Source organism: Prinia subflava, chromosome Z (genome assembly GCF_021018805.1).
Source record: "Prinia subflava isolate CZ2003 ecotype Zambia chromosome Z, Cam_Psub_1.2, whole genome shotgun sequence".
Taxonomy (NCBI): domain Eukaryota; kingdom Metazoa; phylum Chordata; class Aves; order Passeriformes; family Cisticolidae; genus Prinia; species Prinia subflava.
The window spans coordinates 101,118,485-101,130,652 of NC_086283.1; the positions used below are offsets into that span (position 1 = coordinate 101,118,485).

The 12,168-nt window shown below is 38.7% G+C and overlaps 1 protein-coding gene across 5 annotated transcripts in view; it reads right to left on the reverse strand.

Annotated features, from left to right (window-relative positions):
- The window catches only part of GLIS3 (GLIS family zinc finger 3), a 162,437-nt gene that overhangs the window by 109,554 nt on the left and 40,715 nt on the right, over positions 1-12,168 (reverse strand). For all 5 annotated transcript variants that reach the window (XM_063422199.1, XM_063422200.1, XM_063422203.1 and 2 more), the window contains one exon: positions 9,713-10,742. In XM_063422199.1, coding sequence (XP_063278269.1) covers positions 9,713-10,742 — 1,030 coding nt within the window. The remainder of the gene's footprint in view (positions 1-9,712; positions 10,743-12,168) is intronic.

Consider the following 12,168-nt stretch of genomic DNA (forward strand, 5'->3'; position numbering starts at 1 on the left):
AACAGACCACTGCAGTTCTAGACACAATAGTCACAGCATCCTCACTAGATCCTTTCTGAACTTGCTTTTCCTAATTAGCCCAGCCCTCTACACAGACACAGACTGAACCTTCACAGTGACTAGTCTCAGGGTTATTATTCCCTGAGGTTCTCCTTGGGGTTGCTGTTCCCCAAGATAATAAGGGTTCCCCCAAGGTTGCTGTTTCCTGGGAATTTCCTCGGGGTTGGTGTTCCCAGAGGTAATCAGGTTTTCAGTCTTCTCTTCACTCTGGGTGTTTCACACCGAAGCCAGAGATGACAAGTTGAGCCCAGCAGTTCGTGTTATCAAGGCTGTTTATTCTTAATTATCTATCAGTTCTTGTCCAGCTTTGTAAGGCGTCCCCAGCAGAGCAGGACACACAGCTGGACTGCGTGGATCAGAGAGCCCCGCACTTTATGTACGGTACCCTTGACCCAACCACTGTCCGAGACGTATTTTTTATTTACTAAATTTTACCAATGTCTGCTACCTATGCTAACATGTCAGTTCTACTCTAAACCAATCTCTAAAATCCAACTCAGCACAAGATGGGGGACAAGAGCAAGAACAAGGAACACAGGGGCCACTCCCCAATTCCTCCATCTTGTCTCTTCAGCCCCATATACTAAGAATCCTAATTTCTATATTTATATTCTATAATAAACCAGCTACTACTTATTTTAAATTGTTAGGATTTGTGATTCTTCCTGCATGTGAGTGTTCACTCCCATGGACAGGGATCAGAGGCAGTGTCCTCCTGGGCTCTGTGTGGGTCTGACTGACCCCCCTGTACAGATCCCAGACCCCCCTGTACAGTCTTCAAATCCTCCAGGGCGGCCAGAGGAATATCCTGGACTCCAACAACTAGCTGTAAAAAGACCACCCTGTTTCCATGCACCCTCTTCAGAAAGGTTTGTTCAGCAGTCACTCAAACCTTGATAACCCGAGATGAACAGCACCTGTGTTTCTGTGACAGAGCACTCCAATGCTGTTTTTGGTAATAATCCTTGTTCAAGGTGCCTTTCTCAACCACTTACAGGGAGAGTCTACCACAGTCATGCTCTGAACAGTGCTTAATCCTTACCCAGTCCAAGTTCTCTGGACACCTACCCTACAAGTAGGTATCTACAAAAGCAAACAAGCTTTTAGCATCTGCTAAATGCCACCCCAGCTAATTGGGACTATAGTGGCAATAAGACAGAATTGTTTCAAGGATCAGAGTGAATCAAGATGAATCTTGTCTTCTCAGTGTTTGGGTTACTGTGCCTGAGGCTCAGGTGAGACCTTGTTGCTCTCTACAACTTCCAAAAGGGAGCAGTAATGAAGGGGGGTTGTTCTCCTCCCCCAAGTGTGAGTAGACATTTGGAATCTGTGATGTTAAAGGCTTTTTCCAACCTAAATGGCTCTGTGATTCCAGACATGTCATAGAAATCAACTGTAATAATTACAAATACATTACTACATTATTGTTTTTTTATATTTATTTTAATTTCACTATTATTATTATTAAATTAACATATTATTTGTTTAATATCAAAAGAAATAATTTAATCACTGAATTGTCCACGTTTCTGCCTGGACAAATCTCACTGAAGTCTAGAAGACTATTGCTTTGCAACTTACCCTTTAAAACAGAATCAGTCCCTTCCCCTGAGTCTTTTAAACTTTAAGTCAGTAACAATATCTTACACTAAATGTGAATAATGAAAAAATGTCCAAGAGTACCTCAGGATGTAAAAATGCTTTAGCCTTTATATGTGTTTGGTTTTCAACATACTCAAACATATGTACTGCCCTAATCACATTTAGTGCAAAAACCTATTTGGCATTTTTCCATTTCCTAACTACTCACTACAAATAATCCAAGGATTGTTCTGTGCAGCTTAATAGTCAACACTTGTATTTAAAGCCTATGTTCACAGATATACCACAAGATTTAGATGTCTGGGAAGTTTTCCACAGAACACCAGAAGCATTAATTAAACCCCTAATCCTTAGGAAATCAGTGCAAATCACCTGAATAAAGCCGACAGTGTGTTTACTTTTAAGTAAAATTCTATTTCCTTTCTGAAGGAGTAACATTGTAATGGAGGGCACAACCTATTCACTAGTTTCCTCTACCTCTCTTTTCCTTTCTTTAAAACAGAATCATGTTTTCTGGGAAAGGTCCCTGTCTGTTTTCTGTTGTAACTGTATCATAATTTGCATTTTCTGTTTTCCCATCAGATATTGTTAGCCTTTTCTATCACTAAATGGAAAGTTTCAAAGGTTACTGGCTCTGTTCCTGGTAGAGGTCCAGTCACCAACCAAACAGGGATGCTGAAAAGCCAAAAGAAAATTAGCAGGAAAGAGCAGAAGTTATCCAAAAAGATTTCATGTCTTGGAGAGTAATCTAGTCTTCACAAAAACCTGCTCCAAACCATCAACAGTGACATTTGTCCCCTGCTCTCCACCGTCTCAGTTTGGATTCAAGTAATGTCCTAGTTTAAAACCTAAGCTTTAAAAATAAACAAAAACCCAAAACACGAACCCAAATCCAACCAACCAAAAACCTTACACCAGAATACCCCTCAAATTTCTTGCAGCTGAAATTTTGGCAGATATAAAGTATGTTTTAGGAGTCCTTACTTAAAGTAGATGAAATTTAAGAGTTCTTAATCTTTAAGTTTACCATTCATCTATAGTTTGATATAGCAACGAAAAATATCTAAAATATATTTAATTAAAATTATGCTACATGGAAATAAAAATAAATAAAAAATATTTTTTATGCCTATCCACAAACACGGAGAGGTAATACATTAGAAATTTTCCACACAAATTTAAGTATTTGTGCAACTAGGAATGTTCATTTTTGTTTTGGAATACTTCACATTCATATTCTGGATTACGATGAAACCAAAAATATGCCTGTTTGCAAAATTTCATTGAAGTTGAAGTGTTTTAAATTTTTCAATTATCTCAGTCAAAAGGCAAAAAAAAAAAAAAGCTGATTCAAAACTTAATAGCAAAATCAAATTATCAATTAAAAGAAAAACAATAAGATTAGATGGTTTATAAGTATTTTATTCTGAAACCTAAAATATGTCTCTCTGGCCGTAATCTTTCACTATCATCAGTTCTACATCTACATGCAGAATGGAGCTTGCTGTGCATTTTTGGATTGCTTAAAGAGATGTTCTGCTGTTGAGGGTCAGCACCCCGGGTACCAGAGGCCCTCTTGTCCTCACTGAACACAAGTGCAATCTCAGGAGCCAAAGAAAAAGCACCTATCATTCCATTTTGAACTATGGAAACTGTATATATTTCATACTGAAAGGACAATATTGCAAAGACCATCAGTACCATTGCTGAGAGGCAAAATTCATTGGTTTGGACTAGGTGCCATCTGATGTGATCAGACGAGCTTCAGCTGTTTGTGGAGGCACACCCACAATTCATAATTTGCTTTTTCTTTAAACAGCTAGGACATCCTAACCATGACCAGAAGATTGCTAATATTGCACAAACTTGTGAGAGCTAGGGAGGCTTAGTTCTATAACTGATAACAAAAGCCCAACTTTCTGTATCCACACAACATGATATAGTCTAATTCAGCATACATGTCTGCTTTTTCTGTGGTATTTCTATCTCATTTTGTTTACTGAGTTAATGAAACAATCAGCAACAGGCAAGTGTAAATTTAGCTCTAATTTTCAGCAACTTGACTCAACAATTGAATTACCATTCTTGTGACACTGTTTAAGACAAAGTGCTCAAATGCTGCTTTAACATAGTGCAAAAGTCTTCTGCAAGCATATACGGAAACACAAATTTAAAAATTTTTATAGTTTCTATTTTGTCAAGATTTCAGTGCAACATAGGATGTGATACAGTCTTATCAAGAAATATGGCATATATTGTAAATAAAATATTTGTACATGCCATATATAAGATATAATATGAAGACACAATGCTAAAGCCTGAAAATAGAAAAAAATTCCCCATCATTTTTGCAGAATGCATTTCTGATTTTAATCAAAATTTCCACTTGAACACCCTTTTCCAAGGACATAGTCTTCAAACAGTACACATACATATATCCATCCAAATAGTCATGCTCACCCAAGGAAGCCTGCTTGTGTCTCAAAAAAAATAAGCATTTAAAAAGTATTTTAAATTGCATGTGCTTTTTTCACATACCATCTGTTTTACATGCTTTGCAGACTGATGTATTGTGGGATAATTTCAGGTATTTAGCAGATGTTAAATGGATGTTGCTTTGAACTGGACAAGAATACTAGCAATTTTATTGGTTTATATCATTTCAAACACCTGCACTAATAAAATGCAGTCATGTAGTACCAGCAATACTAAAGGCATTGGGCTGAAACACAGCCCAGAGTTTACAAAGCAACAAGACTGGACTCAGCTTCTAAAGGGGAAGCATTCCTAGTGCATCTGAATAAAGATGTAAGGTGTGAGCTGGGAATTTATCTCTAGCATCATGCTGTGGCTGCTTACACCAGAATAAATGTGTTAAGCTTTATGTTTGCATAGCAGCACAAGAGGGCTAATTAAATACCTCTTATTGGAGCTGAACTTAAAAAGCAAAAATGTTCACTATGAAAGAAGGGAACCTGAGTAGAAAATAAGCTCACAGGTGGAGACAAACAGAACAAAGGTTGGCATTTGCCAATTGCTACTCAGAGGTTTCAGCAGCTACTGGGAATTCTGCCTTTTTCTAATCCAAACGAGATCTGCAGAAGCCTCAAATGCCATTGTGAGGTAACTGCTGTCAAATGTTATAGATTATATCAGATTATATCTCAACCACTCTTGTACTTACTACCTGCATTTCAACACAAAATTTTGTTCACGTTTTTTCCTATTTGACTTATTCCTACAAAGTACAAGCTAATGCACAGATTAATATATAAATACAACACATTAGAATATGCTATACCTCCTTTATGTGAGGAAGTTTAGGAGCAGACAGTAAATATGCATTACCAGGTCATGAATAATTTTTTTTAGCTACTAAACCAGGTCACTGAAAAGAATAATTGTAAATTAGAATTGGATATGTATTTTTAAGTTAGAATAGAACATGAAAAGATGTTTAATGAACAGTAAGTGAGCACAATGTATTTTAACAACTATTTAAAGAATTGCTATTCCAAACAAATTATTTAAATTTGGATCTGATTATCCTGATTGTCACATGTTTTTATTTGCTGGTATTTGGTTATTACCCACGCTTCAATGCTTTTATCTTTCAGAATCAAAGAAGAAAGCTCATCCAGAATGAGCAGGAACTAAGGAGTAGAATACTGTTTGCAGATTTAGTTTATTGTCCCAAGTATTTGTCACATAGATAAACAGATGTGCCAAAACAAATGCTGAGGTCACTTGATTCTGATTCTAGCTGTAAGTATGGTTCAGGTTTTAACGATAAGCATATCAAATATTGACGTCCTAGATGTTCTACAAGTCTCTTCTGTTACATCATTTCATCATCACCAAGCAATGATAGAGAAGAATATAATTATGTCACAAAATTCAGCTTATGAACTTGTGTATCTGATTTCACATTATCTCCAGTATTGTTACAGCAATACAACTTAGAAGGAACCCTTAGAAGTAACCTCAAAAATTACTGAAATTTGTTAAATCTCACTGATGTAAAGCTCACTGACCTATCACAGCAACCCTTATGGACACACAGCACAGTATGCAAAAATACACTTTGAACATGCAGCAGTACAGAGATGAACAGCACTGACAAGTAAATATACTGACACCACAAGTATATTGAGGACCCACTGTAGTTTATGCTCAGTGAGAAGATTGTGATTGCAAACTGTTGGAAATCATCAATACAAGCAGTGCTTCCACAGTGAATTGTGTGTGATGCCTCTGATTACAGGATGCCTTGATAGATTACATTAATGTAGTCCCTCCAAATGACTTACTGTGGGAAATACTAAAGGTAAGAAGACTTTGAGAGAGCTGTAAAAACAGGCCTCAGAAACAGAAAGATAAAGAGTTTAGAGTCAGCTGCAGCTGCAAAGTCTGAAACTAGAAAAGATATAGAAAGTACAGCAAGCAAGGACATGAAACAATAATTTGAGCTTTTAGGTTTAGCCAAGATAGACCTTAAGACTGCAGAAAAATATACCTAGCATGATATCAGAAGGTTTTTAAGCTTAATAATGGAGTATTACGTATTGTTAATAGAAAGCACACAAGCAAGCACTGTTTGAAACTGGTGTATGTGTGCTTTTAGTGATTGGCTGGAACAACTGTCTGTAAGCTTTAGCAATATGCTATTGGCTAGAAGTTTTTAAAATGCCCTGTAACAAAGAAATCATTGGCTGCTGCTAGCAAGATGTGAGCTTTTGCCATCTTTCCATTGTCTCAACCTTGTAAATGAGACTGCAATAAAACTCATGGAATGTATTCCAGTAACCCCATCTGGTTTGTGAAAAACTATCCACACAACTTACTACTTCTGCTATATTCTTTACAGTAAATCTGGTTCATTAATATAATAGATGCATATTTGGCATTTTTTCCTTCCCTTTCCCTGTTTGGTCTACTGGACTGCCTCTTACTAGACTGCAAACTGCAGTGGACATAGAAACTATTAGTTTATACTAATTTCAGAGAAACAGGCATGCTACACCTAGAACCACAAGACAAATTATAGAAAGACACTAGATGGACAAATAAAGATTATAAATGGATTGCTTCGACTTTGCACTTAAAACCATAAATTTGTACAGGTTTAATGAAAATTTTCAGATTTCTCTTGCGTAGTTTTTTGTTAATTAGGAAGTCATTTTTCATTATCATGTTGCCCCAAAATGTTCTCTCAAAAACCTCACTTAAAATCTCTGTTTAAAACCTTACATGGCATGGATATGATTGCAAATTTCACTGCTTGGTGAGAAAGGTGTGATGTTTGACTGAAGTAAATTTTCTAAACACATCAAGAAACTATGGCTGCTGGATATTATAAAGCCAAATACATTTTCCAAATTCACATAATTTGTGAAATGATAAAGGAATAAAGCAGCAAGTAATTTCATTCAAACCATGCTAAAGAATGCCATTTCTGCTTGCTTATTCCAAGAAAGGGGACCTCTGTTCCAGATCTGCACTCACATTATGAGGGTTATCATATCACCATCAGCACTTCTACATTTCATTACAATTCTCAACATGAAAGAAAGAATGTGGGTGCTGTTCCTGACGTGCAAACCTCTTGGTGCTATCCAGCAATGCTTGCTTCAGTTCAGTAAAATTAATCACACTTTAATATTTAAAAAGCCATCACTCATTGAGAAGCTGATATAGACAGCTCTTATTTTTTGCTGACACAGCAAGACTTGGTGTGCACTTTAGCTTTGGCTTAATAATCTCAAAAACCTTATTATATGAAATACTTGATCCATTTAAACATTATTTATCATCAATGAATGATCTTCAAAGCTAAGGATGGCTCAAGGAGGCTTTATAATCAGGAGGCCATTGTAAGCACCCTTTCTGAACAGGAAGGGCAGAGAGTTTAAAGTGTTACCAACACAATGTTTTCCCCAGTATTACAGCATTCTTCACCATAATTCTTCTATCATAAAGACCTTGGGTACTATGATTTACTTTTTTTTCAGTGTTCTTCCATCATTCCTGCCCTCACTCTTCATCCTGTTGTCTGTCCTTATCATCTGCTGATGTCTGTCTCTGTATCTTTAATTACATGTGAAATTCCCTTGAAACATTACCTTCTTGACTCATAATAATTTTTTTTTCCTCATTCTCTCTCTTCCCATAAAGGTTATGAGAAATCTCTGAGGAAGAACAGAAATAAATGGAAAACCCTGACCCAATATACCTGGAGAGGAAAAATAATAATATTATGGAACTTAAAAAAAGTATTCAGAGAACAGAAAGCCTGCATTAAGGCTCTGGTGTGACAAAAGGGAAGGATAAAAAGCCTTCTAGTGTCATGACACAACCTCTGCCAGGTTCTTTAAATTCAGGAGAGAAATCTGAAAGATATTCACTCCATCCTGCAGGACACTGGCCCTTTGAAAAAATAAAAGGCAAAGAAAATAACTTTTTCTCTTAACTGTAAAAGTAAACATCTACATCATGCTAAAAGATTATTCAACAAGGCACACATTAATATAGACTCCAAGTACCAATTTGATTTTTACTGCATGTAAACATATGATTTTTAATCTGTGGTTATTTCTAGAAATTATAAATTGATTATCATTTATGCTGGGGACTCAAAACTACACTGGCAAGGTTGCTGTCTGACAACACTAGATAAGCACTAAGTAAGGTTAAGCTCACTATCATCCAAAATACAGACCATACGTAAGGCAATTCAAGAATCTGAATTACAGGGATTATAGATGATGCACTGGAGACCAAGCATAAACTGATCACAGCCTGATTATTAACTCATGTGACTACCTATGTGTTAGACTGATTTGCAGTGGCCCTAAGAAAAACAGCAGGAAGAACATGACTTTGGGGGTTGAATGCTCACTGCTAGACTCTCTGAACAAAAAAATTATTATGGCATTTATTCCTAATGCATTAATAGAAACAGCTGTGTCAGTTTGGGTTTTTTAGCAGTAGAACAAACAACTGCCTTAAAAGATGCCCAACTCTTCTCAGTTTCCTGTGGTAACATTATGCAAGGTCTTGGAAATTCCTCAAATCAAAAAGGGGTAACATGATGCAAGAATAGTTCAGCATAAATTGTGACATTTATTCTGCAGCATTTTTCCTGCATGGATCCTTCACGCAAATACTTCAGTACTGGCTGTGCCTCAGTTTTGCATTATGAAGGTTTACCACATCACTTGTTGCAGTCTGCAGTAAAAGCTTATAAATGTAGAACATACAAATAATCATATCTGTTGGTATGTATCAAATTAAAGAAATCTTTCTGTTGGTTTTCTTATCTTCTTTTCTCTGTGTTAGAGCCAGGATTAAATGCTCAGGAGAGGCAGTTTTTGTGTTCAGGCTCTCTTGTTTATTAATTCTTACCTACAGTACAGTCTCGCAAGTTGTGAGTTCTAACTAACAAGGTGAGAAATGGCTCTGTCTCTAACTCTTCCCAAGATCTTTTAAGCACTAATTGTCCAATAACAAGATGACACCTATAATATTTTTACTTTTAACCCAATAACCAAACACCCGGGGTCCGCAATGTGGATTTTTTTCACCCAATTACAAGGTGCCACCCAAACTCACAAAAAAGAAGGTGAAAGAAGAACAACTTAGCTTATGCCCTAAATCCTCCATATTGCTTTATATATATTACTATATGCTAAAACCTTAAATCCTAAGTTTTGCACCCTGTGATATCACACACTTCTTTTCTAACTACACACCCACAATCCCAGTGCTGTCACTCAATTTTGTAAGTCTCTTCCATGGCCTCAGGTCAAATGCAGTGTTTGCTTGAGGGTCAGTGCCTTTTAGCACATAAAGCCCAAAATTCTCAGCTTCCAGGTTTCCAACACCTTTCCTTTTTGTTGAGGTGGGAAGATGGAACAGTCTTTCATTCTCATGCACCAGTTTAAAAAGCACACCATTAAATGGGAGAAAAAAGGCAGAATTACAACCTCACTGCATTTTCTTAAGTAATAGAGAGGATTTAGTTGGTAAGAGAGACAGAAGCCAGCCTTACCGTGCATTTGTTCGGCTTCTCCCCCGAGTGGACTCTCATGTGGATCAGCAGTTTGTACCGGGCGTTGAACGGCTTGAACCTCCGGGGGCACCCCGCCCAGAAGCAGGTGAAGTCCTCCCCCTTCCTCTGGTCTATGTGCATCTTCTCTATGTGCCTCACAAGCTCCTCTTGGTGCTCGTACACCTTCCCGCAGTCCACCCAGCAGCAGCCGTGCCTGCCACTGCCATCCTCCAGCTCGCCATCCTCCTCCAGCGGGCGGCCGGGGAGGCCGTGAGGGGGCTGGCGGGCAGGGTACGGCGGGGGTGGCCCGCGGGGAGGAGGTGGCAGCTCCAGGGGTGGAAGGGACATGTCAACAGCGCCTGAGAAGTCATCCAGCTGCTCGTTTTTCAGGATGTCCGCGGGCAGCAGGCCCTGCTGGATCACCATGTTGTTTGTGGGAATCACCTGCAGGCTGGCTTGCTCCGGCTGCTGGTACGCGCCCGTCCCGTTCTCGGCGTAGCCCGGGAAAGGGGCGCTGCCGTTCGCCATGTGGGCAGCAGGAACAGAGCAGTTTTGGGGTATACAGCTCCCTCTCACCCCCAGGAAATGTCCGTAGACCTCGGGCTGTGGGGAGGCGCTCGCCGGCGATGCCCTGGAGCTGTTGATGTAGGCCACCAGGGAAGTTGGGGATGTTCGGATGATTGTATTGAACTCGATCCCAATGCCGTCAGACAGAGGAGACAGAGAGAGTGTTCTCTTTTTGGAGCGGGCTGACTGACACCAGACTGAGGGCTGGCAAGGGCTAGAGTAAGGGGTATTCTTATTTTCCATGCCATATAAGTAGGATGGCAGTGAGTTACTGGACATAGATGCTTCAGGTGAAAAATTCATTAAGTCCCCCAGGTCACTGCTGTTTTGTAAACCATGGTCAGGAGGAACAGAGGAAAGTGTCCCGTGCCTGTGTGACCACTCTTGTTCAGCACTCAAAGGGGAGTGGCCTTCTGACAAGCTTAATGTTGTAGAGGCCAGAGACTCACACGACAAGAGTGACCTGAAACAAAGGCATGATAAAGTCAGAATTCAGTTCAGAAGTAGATGTTTTACCTTCATGCACACACTTAAAACTAAGGAAAGGCTACATGTGAGAAAAGTTCTCTCTAACAATATCCAAGTTCAGCACACTCAGTTAATGTACCAGTAGTTACACAAAGGCATGTAAAAGGTCATGTAAAAAGATCACTGTCCTAGGTTGAAAAACATAACCAAAAATGTGTATTCTATTTTCATCTGTTGAAGTCAGTTGGGAGATGTTGTTCTTTATCTCTTGTAACTCTAGGGGTGGAAAGAGGGCAGATGCCTTCTGTTAATGGGACACCTGATAACACCAGATAAGGCAGGGCCTCCTTATCTCTTCCTCCACCCATCCTCCTCCCAGGGACATCCCCTGTGAATGGGCCATTGAAGGCTCTCACAGGACTGATAACATCACCTCATCCCATTGGGAGATGCTCCATCCAGCGGGAGCAGCCAAAGCCTTTCCATGGGATAAAACAGCAATCCCAAACACCAAGGGAGCCGTTCCCACTGGATTCCCAGAGGATGACTGGACCCTTTCCTGAGGATCATCTCTGCTCCAACAGAGCCACATCTGTCACTGTGGGAGGACTCACTGCGGGCTGCTTCCAACACCCTGACCAACAGGGTGTCAGGTTTGCATTCTGACTCTGGCAGTGGCCCTTTGTACTATTGCATTTGTCTTATAGTACCCTTTCTGCTGTTGTTGTTTGTTTCTTCTCTCTCTATTAAGGTATATTTCTGACTTGGGGTCTCACTGGTTTTGCTTTCAAACCAGTATAGTCACTTAGGAAACAAACTTTAAAACTTCAAGATTTTGAAAGAAAGCTACTGAAAAGATTCTCAATCCATCACTGCAGAAATTACTGCATGTCTTTTCATCAGTTGTGGTGTAAATAGGTTTGGACTTCTGCAGCCAAAGCATTATATTCCTGCCTTCTATGAAACTCATATTGATTTGAGTCATCTATTATTTTTGCTTGAAAAAAAATAGAAAGAAAACAGAAAGAAAACCAATCCATAGAAACTAAATATTCAAACTGAATGATTTTGTCAATTGTAATGCATACAAATACTACAAATACTTCCCCACAGAAGTTTCATATATCAAGTTTATAAATATAGATAATATCTAACTTCACACAACAAACAAAATAAATGAGTAATGTAGGAGAAGTGGTTGAACAGGTTTCTTAGATTTGATTTGAAGATGTATCTGTCTCCAAGACAACGATCAAAATTTTTCACAACGTGTAATCTTGCTGTTATCATTCATTTTTCACAGAGATATTATGAAATTTCTTTATGCTGCAGATATTCTTTGGATAGCTTCAAAACCCTCAACAAACAACTCTCAAAAGTTTTCTACAGAAAGGGATAAAAAGGAAATAAAAGGGACATCA